Below are 20746 nucleotides of genomic sequence, written 5' to 3' on the forward strand. Positions count from 1 at the left end.
TCCCCCTCCAGGAAACAATTCCTGGTAATACAGTTTCCTGTGAGAACGCACTTTTATAAAAGCAGTGGGGTTAAGTGAAGGTTCGACGTGGCTGAAGGGGAGCTCCTGGTTCCTACACAGCAGCAGGAATGGCATTTCCGTCCCATCAGGTAGACGCAACCTTACTGTGTGGTGATGCTGACAGAAGGTCTTATACAAGATATTCGTATAATGAAAAAAGAAATAGGAAGGTTTGACTACGACACAGGTACTGGGGACAGAGCAGTGAGCGCAGACCTTACATCCCAGTAGTGGGAGACAAGTCACACACGGCTAGCTCCTATGTCAGGTGGTGTGACGATGAGAAGCAGGGTAAGGGGGCGGTGACAGGTGCTGACAACAGACTGTCTCGGGGCACAGACAAGGGCTGGGAAGGAGCATCCTGCTTACACTCTGAGATCATTATGGATTCAATATGCATTTGTGACTCACGGTTTTCATGGAAAGATGAGCTCCAACTTCCAGATGCCAGACGCACAAACGCATTTGTAGAACACAGTCTGGTTTAAGTTGCCGTGCGGCTCAGGCAGTGGGGACGAACCCTTTACTACCGAGCACACTGTTAAGTTTTTCAAGAAACTACCCACCATGATAAGACAAGGACACAGAAGTGGATGACTTACCCCAAATTTTCTTCTTTCTGAAGGAGCTCTAAGCAGATCTCAGTTTTCCGTCCCAGTCTGTATTCCCTGATAAAAGAAATGAAACAAAATAATACTGAGTGATATATTTAATTTTTTAGATTTTTTGGGAAAAATACCAAGCTTTCTTTTTTAAGCAGAACACTCAAAATCTGAGAGACTACTATGAACAAGTAGATGCTGACAAGCTGGGTGAAATGGATAGATCTTGGAACGCACTAAGTCATAAATAGAAAATCTGAACAGACTAATTACTAGTAAGGGAACCGAGTAAGTAATCAAATACCTCCCAACAAAGAGAAGTCCAGGACCAGATGGTTTCACTGGTGAATTCTAACAAACATTTCAAGAATTAATACCAATCCTTCCCAGCTCTTCCAGAAAACAGAAGCCATCACAAGGCCAGGGTTATCCTGATACCAAAACCAGACAAGGGTACTACAAGAAAAGTTACAGACCAATATCCCCACTGAGTACAGATGGAAAAACACTCAACAAAATATTCGCAAACCAAATCCAACTCCTACATCACGATCAAGTAGGATTTATTCCAGGGACTCAAGGGTGATTCAATGTCTGCAAGTCAATCACTGTGATACAGTAACAAAGTGAAGGATTAAAAAAAAAAATCAAATCATCATCTCAACAGATGAAGGAAAAGCATTTGACAAAATTCTACATCCTCTCATGATAACTACACTGAACAAACCGGGTAGAGAAGAAACCTAACTGGACACAATAAAGGCCAGATACCGGCAGCTAACCCACTGAGCGCTGCAAGTCTGCACGCCTGTCCCCACCGCAGGGAGAAGGCAGGGGTGCCCACTCTCGCCACTCTTAACGCGCTACTGAAGTCCTACCCAGAGCAATTCGACAAGGAAAAGAAATAAAAGCCATCAAATTATAAAGGAAAAAGTAAAACTGCCTCTACTTACAGATGACATGATATTCCATGTAGAAAACCCTAAACACCAAAGAACTAAATAAATTCAGTGAAGTTGCAAGATACAAAATCAAGATACAAAAATCACTTAATATTTTATACACTAACAGTGAACTATGAGGAAGACAAATTAAGAAAACAGTCCTATTTACAAGCACATCAAAAAGAATAAAATATGCAGAAATAAATTTAACCCAGGAGGTGAAAGATCTACATGCTGTAAGACATTGATGAAAGAAACTGAAGACACAAAGAAATGGAAAGGTAGTCCATGTTCATGAATTGGAATATTATTAAAATGTCCACATCACCCAGAGTGATCTCCAGATTCAATGCGATCTTTATCAAAATTTCAATGGCATTTTTCACTGAAATAGGAAACCAATCCTATTGTATTGGTTTGTTTGGAACCACAAAAGATCCCAAAGAGCCAAAGCAATCTTGAGAAAGTAGAACAAAGCTGGAGGCATCACTCTTCTTGATTTCAGACTAATCAACACAGTATGGTATTGGCGTAAAAGTAGACACAAAGATCAATAAAAAGAACAGAGAGCTCAAAAATAAACCCATGCACATATGGCCGATGAATTTACAACAAAGGAGCCAAGAGCACACAACGGGGAACAGACAGTCTCAGTCTCTTCAGTAGATGGTGCTGGAAAACTGGTCAGCCACATGGGACAGAAGGAAGCTGGACTGCTAGTTTACGCCATACCCAAAAATCAGCTCAAACGGATTAAAGACTAGACTGTAAGGCCCCAAACCATGAAACGCCTAGAAGAAAACACAGGAGGTAAGCTCCTTGACACTGGCCCTGGCAATGATTTTTTGGAGTTGATACCAAACGGAAAGACAAGAAAAGGAAAAATAAGCAAGTGGGACCGCATCAAATTAAAAAGCTTTTGCACGGCAAAGGAAACCATCAACAAAATGAAAAAGCAACCTATGAGATGGGTGAAGAAATCTGCAAATCATGTGATAGAGGATTAATAAAGAACCCATGCAGCTCAAGAGCAAAAAAACCCCAAACAGTACCATTAAAAAGTGGGCAGAGGAACTGACACTTTTCCAAAGAAGATCTACAGATGGCCCCCAGGTACATGACCGTCACTCATCATCAAAGAAGTGCAAATCACAAGCACAGTGAGAGACCTCCTCCCCCTTGTCAGAATGGTTAGCACCAAAAAGACGAGATCAATGTTGGCAGGGACATGGAGGAAAGGGGAACCCTTGTGCACTGCTGGTAGGAATGTGAATTGGTGAAGCCAATTTTTTGGAGGCTCCTCAAAAATTTAAAAATAGAACTACCCATATGACCTAGCACTTCTGGGTTTGTATCCGAAGGAAATGAAAACAATTTCAAAAGAGCTATCTGCGCTCCCATGTTCATAGCAGCACTGTTCACAACAGCCAAGACATGGAAACAACCCAAGCGCCGTCCGTCGATGGATGGATGGATGGATGGTCAGGCAGGTGGGGGAGTATCACTCAGCCACGAGAAAGGGAGACATCCTGTCATTTGTGACAACATGGATGACCTTGAGGGCATTAGACTAATAGTGAAGTGTGACAGAGAAGGACCAATCCTGTATGGTCTCACATACATGTGCAATCTAAAAAGGCCAAACTCATAGAAACAGAGTACATGGCGGTTTCTAGGAGCTGTGAGGTGGGGGAAAGGAGATGCTGGTCAGAGAGGCCAGACTTCCAGTTACAAGAGAAGTAAGTAAGTTCAGAGCCTCTCATGTCCAGCATGGTGCTTACAGTTAACAACACCGTGTTACAGATTGGAAAGTTGTTCGGAGAGTAGATCTTGAATGTTCTTTTTTTTTTTTTTTTTAATTTTATTCTTTTTTTTTTTTTTTTTAAGATTTTATTTATTTATTTGACAGAGAGAGACACAGTGAGAGCAGGATCACAAGCAGGGGGAGAGGGAGAGGGAGAAGCAGGCTTCCCGCGGAGCAGGGAGCCCGATGCGGGGCTCGATCCCAGGACCCTGGGATCATGACCTGAGCCGAAGGCAGACGTTTAACGACTGAGCCACCCAGGCGCCCCAGATCTTGAATGTTCTTATGACAACAAAGGAACGGTAATTACGTGACGCTACCCAGGGGCTGGCTAGCACCACGGCGGCAATCATTTTAAACATACGCAGCGCTGTACGTCAATTATATCCCAATAAAGCTGAAAAACTCAACATTTCGTTCATGGTATCTGAAGCATAGTAAAAATACATGGAGCTACATTTATGCTTAATATGGAAAATGAAAGCCCCAGAGTGTGTGACTGCAAGAGTCATCCAGCCGACAGCAGGCCGCCCGACTCCCCCCCGCCGGACCCTCGCGGCGGAGGAAAGACGGCGCTTCCCGTGAGGAACCTACTTGAGCTGCTGCCGGTTGGTTCGTAAAAGCCTGCCGGGGCGCTGGCTCTCCACGGTCCAGGCTCTGAGGAAGGCTGGGGAGGGGATGACGAACTCCGAGGAGGAGGACAAGGTCATGGCCTAGAAAGGAAACAAGACATTTCTCCAATGGTTTAAGAAGCGCTCCGAACACACACACTGCTTTAGGAAGTCATGAAGCACTACACAGGGACGTCGGAGGGAGGAGTGCCTCGAGGAATGATAAACTCTATTAAAAAAACATCCCAGGGCTGTCTCTTAAATGAAATCCATCCAGTCACTTCTGTCTTCCTCTCTGGGGAAGCCAGCTTGAGGGATAAGTGGATTTCCCAATGAGCCAAAAGCTCCTTTTAAATCCTATTTCAGAAAGTGAAACTTAGAAATTAATTTCTATGTGAGTATAACTCGCAAGAGCTCTAACGAAAAACGGGGGTTCACCCTCCACTTTCTTTAGTGCTAGTATAGTTCTTCAAAGTTGGCTCTGTCAGTGAAAGAACTTCCATTTGAAATGTTCCGGAATCTTTGGATGCGACTGCTGTGCCTACACTTCTGCACTCGGTGTGCAGGGCAGGTAGCTATTTATAGATTAAGGTTGTAATATATAAAATGGCCAATATTCATTTTTTATCTGAAAACAGCAATTTTGTATTTCTCAAGCCAATACAAAAAAAAATGTTTTTTTTATTGCCATTGTCTCATGGCAACCATTTGCTTCTTTCGAGGAAGGTTATTTCAAACGCTGTGCACACACAGGAAAATCCAATATCGACGGCTGATACTCGCGTTGTGCGCCCCGACGACAGTAAGATGCTTCTGAAGCATTCTGTGTCCTACGCAGCTCAGCCTTTCCATTTGGACCTAACACTCTCTCTCGCTAGGAACGTGAATGTGTAAGAAAAGGATACAGTATCTTGTCACACATCCTAGGACACATCTTTAAACTGAAAACATTTAACACATGGATCACAATGATACAAAAACAATGTAAATAAAGGGGTAAAGTGAATGCTTTACGGATGTGTCAATACATCATGTTTCCCGTAGAAATCAAAATGAACATAAGCTGCAAGTCACCGAGGAGGAATTCAAATGAAAGCACACAGCATGCCCGTCTGAGTGGGGACACATGACAGCCACAGGACGGGTGGCAGAAACAAGCACCAGGGCTGTGTGAGCCGAATGCGGGCGTGCCTGCCGGGTACTTACCACTGAACGTGGCACAGAACACATGCCCTATCAGAACAGACTGCAAGTGAGGGAAAAGGAAATAGAAGAAGGTATTATTAATATCTCACTGGAAGAAGCCGGGCCACCACTACCGTGCGCCACAGGAAGAAGCCTGACCTGGGACTTCAGCTCTGCCACGGTGGCATCTTCGGAGATCTCGAGGTCCCCCAAGTAGCGGAGGGAAACCTCCCCGTGCAGGTCACCAGGAGCGCCTACAGAGGACAGAGGCAGGTGTCAGAAAGGAGCGTGGACTGTATTTACTTCCTATTTCTGAAACACACACCGTGTTTTGGGTGTTACAGTTTTAGCACAGCCCCATTCAAGAAACGGGATCTATCCTGTTTGCCTCTCCAGTGCTTGGGATGGTGGCTGCCACACAGTAAATGGCCAATAAAGGTTTACGACTGAAAGAATCATTGACAGTAAGAAGGACTTTCTACATTTACTTTTAAAAGGTGAAAACAAAATGTTCTCTTATCTAAAATTCTAGATATAAAAACTGGTAACCAAATTTAAAATTCAGAATAACTTCACTCATTTTTGCTCTGTTGATTGCTAGGCACACTGCTAATACATAACTAAGAAATTAGATTAAGTAAATCAAGTGAAAAAGCTCTCTTCCTGAGTGGTTCTTCTGTCTTAAGGACACCATGAGCTGGCACCACCTGGAAGATACTTTTAGGAAACTCAGGAATGAAAGACTATTTCCCAGATGTTGTGATATAGAAGGACTATCAAAAAATGAACTGTTTACTTTCATGGAGAAAGACACTGCTTTTTAAGTTTATATGCAATTGTACATGTAATTATTATTCTACCACCAAAGTATTTTTAGAATTAGTGCCTGTCTAATGTAACCCAAACAAACAAAAAAACTTAATGCCAATTTCACAGGTAATTCAATACGAAGTATTTTATTGCTCTACACAGATAACCCTAGCTTGACAGTAAAGGGATAAAAATGTGACTCACTTATGTTAATTTCAGTACTGAGGTTTAAAAGGTAAAAAGAAATATTAAATGTATGTTACTTCAAGGCACTAAAAAGGCTAATTAAGTAAAACATAATAAACAGAAAAAAATATATAAAGTCGGTCCTACCATAAATATATTCTCTTTATTTAGTTAGGAAGGAAATTAATTTGTGTTTTTTTCCTTTCTTTTTTTTTTTTTAAAGATTTTATTTATTTATTTGACAGAGAGAGCACAAGCAGGGGGAGCGGCAGGGAGAAGCATTCTATGGTTTTAATAGGTTTTGATTTTTCAACCTTACATTTAAGACACAGACTTCATCGGCCTCTCAGAGTAGAAGCAGCCATTCTATTCTTTATGACATGCCGACTGCTACAATTCTGTTCTCACCTTGGGTGGAAGCAGCCCTCCAGACCCCACCTGGAGAAGGGGTACCGGTCCTCTGGTCCGGATGACTCTTCCAGTGACCCGTGGGCCCCCAAGGCTGGTACCACCAGATGGGCACCTTCAGGAAACCCTGAAGAATGGAGCATTTCTAACTGTTGTGAGGTACACGGATTAACTGAATTTCTACTTTCACAGAGAGAGAAATATCTTGATAACAGCAAATGTTCCTGAATTTATTATTTCTCCTTTTAGATGTATTAACTGCCATGTACTATACCCGCTTATGGTTTTTACAATCAAAAATTTAAGGTCATAAAAATTAGTCTTTGGGATGACTGGGACTCAGGGTTCTTTGCTTAGAAGTATCTTCGTAAATATACTAGTTTGTAGTCTCTTACTACAATCAATGAAAAGTCTAAACAAAATATCAAAACACCGGACAGAACAAACTGTACAAATAATTTCAGGCCTGGTCAGGGCACCAGCGGCACAGTGCTCCAGTCAGTGGCAGTTTTCACTCATTAAAGTTCCTACAGGAACTTTATAAAGAAGCAGGAACCTATTGCTCTAAGTTGGATTCCTGTACAGAAACTACATGAAATAAACCTGATCTACTAGCCCCCACACACAAAACCATAAATGCACACTGTTTATGGTGGCAAAACCCACGAACCAACCTGAAGGTCCCTCTTTAGAAGACTAGTTACATTATGGGAGGCCAGGACTTCTGACAAAGTGGTTTCAGTTCTAGAACTTATCCTACAGATACATACATGCCAAATGGCATATATATATTTTTTGCAGTGTGATTTGTATCAACAAAAGACTGGAAACCACCTAAATCCTTGAAGAGACTGGCTGAAAAAGTTATGGCGCCTCCATACAATGGAATATTCCACAGCACCCAATAGAATGAAATAGCTGCAAGTGTACTAACACAACATGCATACGCAGATAAATATTAATGAGAAAGCGAGGTACATCGTAGGATGTCTAGCAAATAATCTTCTGTGTAAAAAAAAATATGTACGTATACAAACGTATATACGTGCTATGTACACACACATACACGTGCACTGCAAGGTATGTACTTCTGGAAGGACGCAGTGGAAACTGGCTGCCTACAGAGGGAGGACACTGAGTGGCTGAAGGGCAGGGGGGATACTTACTTTTCCTGGCCCAGCTTTTTATACACTCCAAATTTCGTATTATGAATATTACCAATTAATAAGTCAATTTTAAATATCACATAATAAAATATAATTCTATGAAGTGATGCAAAAGAATAAGGTAGGCCTGTGTGTGCGGATGTGGGGAGATCCTCAAGATATATGAAGTGAATAAAAACAAGTGTAAAACAACATACAGAATACGATCCCCTTTGTGTGAACTTTAAAAAGGATATGCACATATTTACATTCTGCATACAAACGCATAACTTTTTTTGGAAGGATTTACAAAGGAAAGTAAGTTAATTCTGACTCACTCTGGAGAGGAAAAAAAATGGGAAAAACTCTTTTCATTTTATAGCCTGCCATGTCTTTTGAATTTCCTAATCCTAAACCAATGGTTATCTAAGTGCTGGAATCTGGGGTCATTTTTTAAACTTTCATCTTTACATGTGTCCACCTTAAAAATAACCTAATAAATAATGGTCCTAAAAAGTGGTTATCCGCAGTGTTTATTTAAGAGCAGTGAAATGAGTGTTCTCGTATGCAGCTCACAGAGCTATCGGTTTGGTGTGGCTTTCTGGGAAAACAATGTGGGCAACACAGAGCTAGCATCTAGTCTTTAAAAAGTTCATACCTCTGACCTGTTAATTTTGACTTTGGAACAATCTTGAGGAGGATTTCTATTTAAGTATTATGCGTAAAAACAAAAGATTTAAAACAAGCTAAATTTCTCACTGGGGGTATGTGAATTAAACTGTGGTAAGTCACACCCTGGATACAATGACTGGTTTTGGATTCTGCAGTCAGGTTTAAAAATGAAATACGAAAAGCAGGAAATAAAACGGTATATACAATTGATTTTATAAGAAGGAAATCTATAAAGATGTAAAATATGGCAGCTGTCTGATCAGAGAACTCACCCCAAATCCTAGCACTACTCTCCATGCCTGGCTGTATTTCCCCACAAGGAGAATAGATCATCTTTGTCATCAGGAAGCACTAACTGTTATTTACAAAATGTCAATCAGAAACAAAACCTTACCGGAGGGGGAAGTTTTCCTTCAATTAAAAGCAAAGTATCTCCAGAGCATATCATAAGTTCTCTCAGGGTTGCGTCCTGGGGAAACAGAAATTCCTTTATGACTTCTGACAGGAAGAAACAAGACCCCTGGATCTTTTCTTTAAACCTCTATAACCCTTTCAAGAAAGAAACAATAAAGCAGGTATCGAGGAGACAGGAAATAAACTAAGACTACATAACACTATCTCATTCTGTATTAAGTTACAGGGTATGAACCGGAAGTATCATAAAGGCTGCAGAGAGGGAGATGGATGGGATGAGAAAAGTAGGACGGAACCACAGAGGACGAAATATTAGTTAAGCCTGAAGGCTGGGTTGGAGATGGAAACCTAGACGAAACGAGAAGGAATTCTGATGAAAAGAAGAGCAGGGTTAAGGTGAAGTCCAGAATAAGGGGAAGAGCTAAGAGACGAGACAGACCAGAGTACCAGCTGGAGAGTAACAAGACAGGAAGCTAGATCGGAGGGGTGGTCACAGATGGAAGGGCTGTGAACTAAAGGAATTTTTAGCTGCTTTTTAAAAAAGCCACTCAAGTTTTCTGAGAAGGGGTTTTTAAAGACCAGTCTGGCTGCTGCATGCACAATATACTGAAGTCGGGGAACACCGGACCTGGGGAAGCCATTTGGGTGTAATTTAGGTAGAGGCCAAAAAAAGAAAAGATGAAAAAAGCTGGGCCAGGGCGGCCAGCCGTGGGAAGGGCCAGGGAGGAGTGGAAAAGCCAAGAGCAAATATGAAGGACCACAGGTGAGCAGGGGAAGCAGCGCTGCAGCCTGAAAACACCAGGCCGGCGAACAGCATCATCTCTGCAAAGAGGAGCCCGTTTTGAGGATAGTAAGTTTGCTTTTAGGTGAATTGTTTGATTCCAATTTGGGAATTAGAAGAGAAGAAAATGCAGAAACCACACGACTAGACACACTCTCTGACCTCCAAACCTTATGTCTTGGGGATTGTCTGAGGTCTGCGTCTTACTCTGGGCAGTCAGCTTCCCGACCGAGCCTCAGAGGCGCCTCTCGGCGCGGACTCACTGGGCCCCAGACAGCAGAGCGGTTGCGGGGGAAGGCCCAGTCCTCCTGCCTAGATCAGCCTTCTGCTGACGCTCAATGCCACCAGCTGTTACTGGACGGCAGGCACAACAGGACTCGGGGGAGCGCAGCCGACTGCAAGTACCTAAGCTTGCTTTCTCCCTGAGCTTCATCTTGGGACCACTCCTAAGCCCCCGGGTTTGGACCGGCAGGTGTGACGCTATCTGGATCAGTAATAAGATGGTTAACCAGAGTCCAACTATCCTGTGATCATACTGTTCCTAAGGCTACCCGGAGAGTTTGGCTGGATCTAGAGATGCAGTTTTGATCTGAGCCTAAGTGACTGGCTGGTAAGATGAATTCTGCCATCATTAACTTACAGAGAAACGGAGATGAAAATATTCAGGTTTCAAAATTCAGAGTGTATCTTCACATTGTTTCCAAATGTCTTTTGTTCTCTGAAGTTCTCTGCCTTCTCATGAGCAACTACTGTTTCTAGGGACATACATACTCTTCTTAAGTCAAAAGAGGACTTAACAGAGACATGAGAAACGTTCCCATTAGGCTAAGACTTCCCCTCTGATTTTAGCAAAGACCTACCAGGTACGGACTTTTGTATCCTAAAAAAAATTAAAGTTTTCTCTAGAATTTATTCACCAGTGGGGTGAGGGTGAGTATCCTGGATGAAACACAAACACAGTCATTTCTAAGAGCAAAATGTGTAACAATAATCTTACTTCTTCACATAAAGGCTCTCCAGCTTCGTAACACCAATCCATTTTTCGTAAATGCCACGTGTCTCCTGTGAAAGAATCAAAATCAGGATAAAAGAAATCAAGAATATATTTTTAAGAGTTTGTCAGTAATGACCCTTCTGGATGAACGAATATCAAATGGCATTTGAGCAAGTAACTATTAACTAATTTTTAAAGTAAATTCTCTCTTCCAGGCATGAAAAAAATTAGGTGGTTCCTCCAGTTTGGTTAATTTCCTCTCTATTCCACCAAGATCTGCTACTTGCAAACAGGTTAACACCTGCTACTATTACACAACGTCTACATTATACCTTCATCATTTACACGTGCACACACATCACACAGAATACAGGTATCTGTATGTCTAGGCACAGAATCTCTTCTAAAATCATTATGAAGTTGTTTTATTTCATGGTCTTGGTTGAAAGTAGAGGCTAATATCTCTTAGCAACTGATAATGTGCACAACCAAACTGTTCCTATCCACTTATCAGTTAATCTAACAAAAATAGTGTTTTTGAAATAGCATTTTAATGAAGTTGGTATAAATGAACATTTATGAACGTTAAACAGTCTTTAATTAGACTTCTCTCAATATGCTTGCTATACTGATGAAATGGGAAAGAAATTTTTTGAAGCGGCGACAGAAGCTGAATAGAGCAAAAGTTGGAAATCCTGGTTATTGGAAAAAAAAAAAAAAAAGCAATGTCTTATAAACAGCCACCCCACCCGCCAAGAGAAGCTACAGCCAAAGGAGTAAACACAGATCTAACACTGATCCCGCACAGGCCACACAGATCTTAAATCCTTACCATACTGTTCTTTGCAGGCCCTCTCTTACCATTAGTTCTAGTTTTAAATACAGTAAGAACTGTATTAATATTTAACTTAATCTAAGTGTTTTTTTAAACACTTTATTCATCTGAGAGAGAGAAAGCACAAGCATGGGGAGAGGCAGAGGGAGAAGGAGAAGCAGGCTCCCGGCTGAGCAGGCAGCCTGACATGGGGCTCAATCCCAGGACCCTGAGATCACGACCTGAGCCGAAGGCAGACGCTTTAACCGACTGAGCCACCCAGGTGCCCCTGTAAGTGTGTTTAAAAAACAAAACCAAACCCCACCAATAAGTTAAAGGCGAACACCGTTCCTTCTTCGCAGCATAACGTGGAAGGAAGAACGTGGGTCCTGAAAGCAGAGAGGCTTAACTACTCGCTGTACAACTCTGGGTAAACCCTTAACCATTCTCAGCGTCTGTCTTGTCATCTGCGGGCTGGGGGTGGGTGCTGGTCCCCGCACGGAGGCTGCTGGCTCCTAGAAGGGTGGCTGGTGTGCAAGGCCTGCCACCTCCCTTCGGTAGCGGCGCCTCAGGCTTCAGCGCAGCGTGGTCTGCTGACAGCCAACGCTCTAAGGGGAGCGGCGGGACGCCCCTGGGAGCCCTCCCGCATGATTCCCCCCCGGGGAGCTACTTCAAATACAGCCTGGATTTTTCCTATTACATTCCCTAATGTACACCACAGAAATACTGGCACAAAACACAATGCACTGAGATTCTGAATCAATGAAGTTAAAAAGAAAAAAATCAGCGAAGGGCCTGGGTAATTCCAGAGGGCAGAAATCCTAGCTGCGTCTCCTCGGAGCCTGTGCTGGAGGCTGTCTAGGTTCTCCGTACTCGCAGCAGCTGACGCATAGCGAGCTTTCTGTTCGCTCGCACACAGGAACCAGCAGAATGCACCGTGTGTGCGCACAAACCTGAAGGGCTGTCACCAGGCCCTTATTATAAAGACATAACTTACAACTTATCAGGACAGAGATAAGTGACATCGTCATGGTGTGGAACTTACCCGGTAGGCCAGACTTCTCCAGCATGAGCTTCAAACACTGTTCAAAAAAAAAAAAAAGAAAAACCACGTTCATTAATTCTCTGTTTCTGAGGTACAGTATTGGGAGAGATGCCCCTTTTAGACCCTGGGCCTATCTGTCTTATTATAATTCCTGAAGGGATAAGGATGTACACAGTTAAGATGATCTGAGGAAGCTCGGCTTCCTAAGAGCTAAAAGGGCCAACCCGGGAGGGGGACGAAGCTGCAGGTGTCTGCATCCGAGACGTAGATGCGGCTCACCCACACCCAGGTCCGCAGCATAGCCTTCTGCTCATGGGGACCAACACTGCGGTTTGGACCGGACAGGACTGATGAGGCTGGTTTCATAGATACACATTAACCTCTGAGTCCTACAAAAGGAGATTAGCCTTTACACAGCACCCAAGAGATACAACTGGCCGTCTATGAACTCAGGGAGAGACCCGTGCGGCGGTGATCCCACGGCAGAAAGCAACAAGCGACACACGACTAACAGAAGTTTCAATAACAATAGTAAAAATCAGAAACTCCCAACTTCCTTGGGGGGAAAACCTACTCTTTTGCCTACCTATAAATCTACGGGAAGAGTAAATAAAACTTGAATTATACTACACTAGCACAGAAGGAAGCAAGTAATAAGGAAGATTACTACTGTACTGCTTGGAGTAAGAAAAAGAGCAAAGGATCAAAATACCCACAAACAGAGGAACACTTAAATAAACTATGAGAGGTCTTAAAAGATAAAATGGATTTATATGTACCAGTCTTTTTTTTTTTTTAGAATTTATTTATTTATTTGACAGAGGGAGACACAGCGAGAGAGAGAACACAAGCAGGGGGTGTGGGAGAGGGAGAAGCAGGCTTCCCGCCGAGCAGGGAGCCCGATGCGGGGCTCGATCCCAGGACCCCGGGATCATGACCTGAGCCGAAGGCAGATGCTTAACGACTGAGCCACCCAGGAGCCCCTATAGTCTTAAAAGACCTCTATAAATTTGAAGTGAAACAAAGTTCTAGTACACATGCAGCGTGATCCCATTTATGATTTAAAAGAAAGCATACGAACAAGTCCAGCTCATTTGTCCCCGAGCCGGTATGAGTGCACCAAAGGTCTGGAAGGACACACGCTCGCTGGTGTGGTCAGATCTCACCATCCCGAGACCATGTAGACGTCTGGCTGAGGGGCTAGGGTAGGCTGGGGATCAAGAAGGATTTTTAGCTATAACCCACCCCACTGGAGTTTAAAGAATAAGTCCATGATTACTTGTATGATTAAGAACAGAAAAGACTTCAAAATATACCTATAGGTTGTTTAGAAAAGGACAGCAATGAGAGCACAATCCAGTAAAACACAGGGAATGGGAGCAAGGCTGCAGCCGAGGACAGCTTCCGTTACTTAAGAAAACGACCAGGTGGGCATTCACCTCAGCTGTGCGCTGGGGAGGACCAGAGCATGGAGGCCGATGTGGCTCAGCAGAGCAAGCGCTTGGGGCCTCTGGCTGGGACCCCGAGAGACAGGGGGAAGCACATGAGGGCTATCAGGACAGGAAGGGAAGGGACCACTCAACGTCTCTGTAAGAACAGACCCTGGGGAAATGCCAGGCTGGAAAGAAAAAGATCCGTCAGGAAGCTGCTGGAATAATCCAGAGGAGAGGTGACCAAGGTGTGGCAGTGGAGGGAATGAGATGTGAACCGTGATGGGAGATTTCCTGAAAACCTGGATGTGAAACAGAAAAGAATCGAGGATGACTCCCTGGTGTTCCGGCCCGAGCGAGCAGAGAAATGGAGCTGCTACCATCGGCTGACGAGGGAAACGTGAGGTGCGTGCGAGACAGGACGGGGGTCACACAGCAGGGGGAGGGCCATGAGACAACCAAGTAGCAGCTGGTCACACAAGCACAGAGCGCAGGGCCGAGGTCCAGTCTAAGGGAGACAGAAGAGCGCAAACTGTGGAGGGCTGGGCCTGTGACGTGGGGGGACCGTGAGGAGCTGTGGTCTTCCTGAGCCAAGTGACAGAAGCGTTTCAAGGCCCAGAGAGGCATCGATCGCGTCAGAGGACAACGGAGAACGGCTCACGGGACCCAGCCACGTGGAGGGGAGTGAGTCTGCCCACAGTGGGCTCGAGAGCAGACAGACAGACACTTTGCTCCTCTGAAACGTTCTGCGGCCTCCTGTCTTTGACATGAAAAGCACCAAAAAGTTAAAAGCTAAATGAAAACCTAGGAAAATATTTACAGCAGGTAACAAAAAGTAGAAAAAAAAAAAATTTAAAAAGTGTTTTGTTGTGGACAATTTCAAACACATGCAGAGAGAGTGGTAAACGTGAGCTGTTGGTACCCACCACCCAACCTCCGTGACTGCCGTGGCCCGTCTTGTGTGCCACACTCCCACCCATTTCCTGTCCCGCCCCCTGCCCCCAGGTGCTTTGAGACAAGAATGTCAACTCTCATATCATTTATTAATATTTAGCACTCATCTCTAAAAGATAAACATTCTTTTAAAAAACATAAGCCTGAAACAATTACGACATCTGAAAAAACTTAAGAATTCCTTAATAACAAATACCCAGTTGGTGTTCATATTCCCTACCTTTTTAAAGTAATCTCTATGCCTGACGTGGAGCTCGAACTCACAACCCCAAGATCAAGAGTCACACGTTCCACCGACTGAGTCAGCCAGTTGCCCCCAGCCCCCATTTCCCTTAGTCTCTCTTACACTGTAACTAAGGTTTTCCTGGTTTGTATCAAGAGCCAAATAAAAGTGCACACACTGCACCTGCCCTCTTGTCTCCTGAGTCCCTTCGGGACTGTGCAGACGGTCGCCCTGGGCTGCGGTAACACGTCCCCTCTGTCCCCCTGTACTTCTTAGAAAGTGACCCTCAGACCCAGGAGCTCAGGTCCACTTCGTTTTGTTTTATTTTGGCAAGAAGAGCATGGGTATCATTTTGAACTACTGTAATGTGTGCGTGTTACTCTTTTTGGATTGTGAGCAGTCTTTCAGGATCACTGTTTAGACACATTAATTCATTAGGAGTTAAAATAACCGCAATAGTTTAAAATTCTTTCATCTTATTTACTAGCTGAGATATGTCTATCAAAACACCTTCTCATCATCTGTCTGGTTACCCCGCAGCACAGCTTCCAAAAGGAACACGGATAAACGCTTGGCCCTTCTCCTTACGGTTCCCCAGCACCCACTCTGCGTAACCAGTGAAGATGGTCTTTTTAGGATCACTTAGGAACTCGTGGATTTTAAGTATGCATAGTAATCAGTTTATTATTATTCCCACGAAGGCTCAAACTGTCTCATGTGTGACTAGCAGGAGCCTCTTCAAGCTGGCTCCTGAGTTTCTCCGCAGATCCCAGCAATCTTTGCTAGCGTTACTGCTTCTGTCAGGGTAAGATGTTCCAGGCTCACCTGACACGTCCCTGACCTAGATACAGACCCAGCCGCTACTCCAAGAAGCCCTGATTCCTTCCAGTAGGAAGTGGTATTTAGCAACCACAATCTGGGTGCTGGGGTGCTTGCTCCCACCAGGTTGGTCACTGTGTCTAAGCTGTTTCAGGGGGAAGAGCTAGAAAACATTTTAAAAAACAAACATCAAGTTCATTCTGACTCTTCTGATTCAAATTCAGGAGTACAGGCTCTACTCAACTACCCCAATGCTATGTGTCTCTCCATTTTCCAAGACTGAAAGTCCTAGTTCTCCATGATGCTACCATAATTATTACCCCATACATACACACACACACATTCACGCCCGGGGGTGTGATTACGTATGTGTATCCCTAAAAACACCAGTAGGAAATATGCCAAAATGTTAATATTAGTGGGATAAAGGATAATGAGGGGTTTTAATTTTTTCTTTTACTCCATTTCTGTGTAGCCCAAATTTCTATAATAAACAAGTATTACTGATAATCAGAAAAAAAAAGATGATAATCTTATTTTAAAAATTTGGGCTGTTCACCAATTTTCAAGTTCCCAAAACTACTCATTTAGTGAATGCACAGAATTCTCTAAAGTATATTATGTGAACCCTAGCCTCAGGACCTCAAAATCCGAACACGGGTTACCATGGCTCCCCATACCAAATGCCCACAGACCTCTCCCCACACCAGAAAAAGTAAAATTACTTACATCTCTCACAGATATTGTTTCTTCTACTATGATCTCCATCTCTGTACCAGGCTGAACATCACTCCCCACAGTGAAAAACAGGAACAGCTAAGATCAATGAATGCAATTTAATCTAAATTTTAAAATTCTATAAATGTATTACCTGCTTCCAAAAAAAAAAAAGCTAATGGTGCATGAAATTTTAATAAAAATCTTATCATATAAAAATAAAGATGCTGGGTAATTTAATGTTGCAATTTAAACAATAATCTCGACGATCCAGAAACATTAAGATGCTTCACACGTGTTTCCACTCCCACAGGTGTTAGATCATTGTTTCTCTCTCCCAGATATTATTTATCCCACCATGATCTTCATTTCTTTCTTGGTCACTCCTCAAAGGGATCGGCCACACGCTGTAAGCATTAACTGGGTTTTCTCTGTCATTTGGCTGTGATCTTATTTTCTGTCCAGGGAATCTGATCACCTGTCAGTTCAGCTCCTTACGGCCCTCCCTTTCCTTTCGAACTCCATCTCACCTGTCACGTTTCCCTCCTCCCAGCTTGTCATACATTCCTACGTGGCCAAGTTCAGGGGAAGAACAAATTAAAGAGGCGGCAGCTGGGAAACTAAAGAAGTGCATCCGGGAACTACAGGGATCCTGACAGGAGTCCAGCTCCGGCGAAACAGAGTCTTATCGGTAAGAACCCTGTGAATTTTGGACTGTAATGAAACTTTACTGAACACGTAGGGCTTCTGGCAGACCTAATACTTTATACAGAAAACGAGGACCGATTCAAAACAAAGCTGCTATGAGACAATTGTATTACTGCAGAGAGTAATTCAGTCCCAAATCCATATGCTCTATTTCATTACATGTAAGATGCCGCTGGTTGTCCCTCACCACTTCCTGTGCCACTAAGGGGGAGAAACAGTGCAGCTGCTGCACTCAGAGGTCGCTGACTGTAACATGGGTCCTAACCCTGCAGATGGCGAAATGTGGGGAAAAGGGGTGCTGCTTAGAATTTCTGAAACAGGATGGTTCAAACAGGTGGCCAACTTTAAAAGTCCCCCTTAACCACAAAATTCTCACAGAAAAAGAACCTTATGAATATGCTCTGACATTGGTATTTTTGATTTTTTTTTTTTAAAGATTTTATTTATTTGACAGAGAGAGCACAAGCAGAGGGAGAGAGAGGGAGAAGCAGGCTCCCTGCTGAGCAAGGAGCCCGATGTGGGACTTGATCCCAGGACCCTGGGATCATGACCCGGGCCGAAGCCAGCTGCTTAACCGACTGAGCCACCCAGGCGTCCTTTTTTTTTTTTTTAAGATTTTATTTATTGATATTTTTGATTTAAACACAAAGAACTAGATGGTTCTTTGTATGCCTAACATACAAGGTATCGTTTAAGAAAGAAAAAACTTCTAAGAAAAATGATTACTGGGTGCAGTAGTTAAGGTAAGAATCACAAAATTAAGAACTTCTGATTCTGGGAAGCTTGATCTCGTTCTGTCAGGTAGACCCCACGTTACCTGAGAGGAAGTTGGCGCTTTTCCAGGACACAGTCCCAGTGAACTCCCCATCTTCAGTTCTGCTTCCTTCAAAGTGTAACTGTCTGGCACTACAAAGAATGTGGAGAACAGGATGAATGTTATTAATTCCTACCTCTCTGGGCAAAATAATATACTGAAATCAGCCTTCCTTTGAAAATCAAGAATGTCAAGAAAGAAAAAATATGAGATGTACTCCATGCAAAAGGATGACCTACATTACAGTTATGTTTGATTTTCAATTTCCACACTCCAGGATCTATCTTCCTATCTGTACAACAATGCTAAGAAATAAGAGGCAGCTATGAATGTTTTAGATTCATACTTAATAAGAATCAAAGAGCCATTGTTTACTTGGATTAAAAGCTAGCTACTCCGAATTGATTCATGAACGATGGACCAGCCTCTTCCACATTCAAAGCTGCTGTGGTGACCATCAGTTAAATTAAGTCTAATGACATGATGCAGAGGTGAGAACAAAGTCTATTCTACAACTCTTATCACAGTAACATGAGCAATACAAACACTTTGACAATGAATCTAGAAAAGATACAACTCGATCAAAATAATTGCCTAAAATGAGGATCAGCTCATCAGAAAGATAGGTGTTTTCCTTTAGAAAACAGAAGTGTTTGAATTTCTGGTTATGATTTTCTGTAATACGTGAAGACAGCACTGAGACAATAATATGTCTAATAAATTAGTTTCTAAAAGGTAATTTAAGGATATTAGGTACTGGAAGCCACCATTTAAATAAGAAAGATTGATGGTGTGAGCGTGTGTCCGTATTTGAAGGCTACCACAAAGATTTACCTGGACAAAGCAGCTTCCCATTTCTATCAATAGATCTCAAACAGCTGTTCTCAGCTACAAATAAAAAGAAGCTGGTTAGTGCACCAAAAAAAACTAGAGATGCTCTACTGTTGCAATTAGCAGAAAGCTACAATAAGCTACAAAACAAAAAACCCCCAACAATCAAAAAAAAAAAAACCCCAAGTACAAGCAGTCTTCAGTTCGCACAGGGCCACGAGAAGGCTTGCCATGCCGAAACCACGCGAGGCCAGCTCAGTCACCGTGAGGACACTGCAGCTGTCCTGGGACCTCTCAACACTGTTGTTACAACAGTTAAATCTCCGTTACACATGTACAGTCAAATTTAAGAAATAGCAAAATTAGTATTTACACCGCAAGTTAAAACACTAGAAACATTTGAGAATTTTTTTTTTTTTGTAAAAAACATCAAGTCTAGTTTACACAGGGCTCGCTTCTTGCCGTAGAGCTTACAATACCGAGTGAGGATCTTTTCTATCCCCGAGTGAACCGTCATCCTCTAAGTTTGCTCTGCTTCCCAAATTTCCTGTTTTGTGCTTTCAACCTCATGAAGGGTCTGCAGGAGGCTCCTTGAACATGAGGGTTTTGGCCAGCATCACCTCCTCAGGGATATCGTCGTCCTGTCACAACCACTTTCGTGTCCCCTGGCTGCATATCTAGTCTCCGGAGAGACAGCAGTGCCAACATTCCCCCGGCCAGCTATTTCTTCTAGGCCTCTGTAGACCTTCCCAGCTGCACCTTCACCTCTGCGAAGCGAGTCGCTTAGCCATGAGTGCAAGATGTCACGTGGCCTTACGGTGGGAGAAAGGGGACAACAGGCCACACCCTTGGCTGTGGTGCAGTGAATACCAGACACTCCAGAGGGAGGTAATCGGTCACCGATCCTGATGCACATCTGCTATTTACGTAGCGACCTGTGGAATGAAGAGCTAGTAGCAAAGTTTGCACTTCATGCAATTACTCCGTTCACGTGCAGCGTAGCAGACATTGGAACCATGCTGTTGGGCGGCTGACGTTACGTAATGAGCCATGGTAACTGAAATTCGTGCAGACTGCCTCTATGTAAAATTTGTTAGGTGATTTTTATGCTTATTAAATGGATTAGGGCCAGTGGGCCCTATTTTTGCAGGTGTGAAGATTCTGGCTTTGTGGGAAGGAGCGCTCCAGGTTTTGAGTCCAAACGGAATCCTTACAAAGCCGGATAGGAGTGGGGGCCTGGGAGGAGGGGTAAGGCCTCCTGGGAGGACAAGGATGACGGGGGCCTTCTGAGTCTGCACTCTTATCAGGCCACAACAAATCGCTGAGATTCCAGAGGTCTACATGTTACACAGCGGTACCGTGCAGCTGACAAACCATTCTAATACACATTTCCCAACCACTGAAACAGCTTACGAAGAGTTCTTCAATTTAAAAAATGCATCTCAACACTGCCTCCTTAAAGTATTCTTTCAGTTCACAAACTGTGTCTTCCACGTGCCAGGCGCCGACCAGAAGCGGACAGCAGAGCAGTGAGGAGAAACAGCCACGGACTCTGCCGTCTCGTCTGACGGAGGAGGTGGGCCTTCGCCACACGAAGCACGGGCAGTGAGGCGTGAGCGTATGAGGTACCAGGAGAAGAAAACGGACGTTAGCTGAGATTGAGCACTCAGGGACGACGGCAAGTAACATTTTAGCTCAGGGCAAGTGGGTGGCTGAAGTCAGCAGAGAGGAAGGAAGAGACAGAGTTCAGGGAGAGGACCCCACTGAGAAGTGGG

The 20746-nt window shown here is 43.5% G+C and overlaps 1 protein-coding gene across 12 annotated transcripts in view; it reads right to left on the bottom strand.

Moving 5' to 3' along the window:
* The window catches only part of USP40 (ubiquitin specific peptidase 40), a 78165-nt gene that overhangs the window by 6094 nt on the left and 51325 nt on the right, over positions 1-20746 (bottom strand). For 7 of the 12 annotated variants that reach the window (XM_078071475.1, XM_078071476.1, XM_078071474.1 and 4 more), the window contains 10 exons: positions 18975-19028; positions 18144-18232; positions 16631-16717; positions 12476-12512; positions 10620-10684; positions 8822-8896; positions 6611-6737; positions 5366-5460; positions 4005-4123; positions 663-728 (listed from right to left, as the gene is read on the bottom strand). In XM_078071475.1, coding sequence (XP_077927601.1) covers positions 663-728; positions 4005-4123; positions 5366-5460; positions 6611-6737; positions 8822-8896; positions 10620-10684; positions 12476-12512; positions 16631-16717; positions 18144-18232; positions 18975-19028 — 814 coding nt within the window. Of the gene's footprint in view, positions 1-458; positions 729-4004; positions 4124-5227; positions 5268-5316; positions 5461-6610; positions 6738-8821; positions 8897-10619; positions 10685-12475; positions 12513-13556; positions 13988-16630; positions 16718-18143; positions 18233-18974; positions 19029-20746 lie in introns of those variants that run through there. The other 5 variants (XM_078071478.1, XM_078071477.1, XM_078071481.1 and 2 more) reach the window with 5 other exon arrangements.

This window comes from Halichoerus grypus, chromosome 4 (genome assembly GCF_964656455.1).
Source record: "Halichoerus grypus chromosome 4, mHalGry1.hap1.1, whole genome shotgun sequence".
Taxonomy (NCBI): Eukaryota; Metazoa; Chordata; class Mammalia; order Carnivora; family Phocidae; genus Halichoerus; species Halichoerus grypus.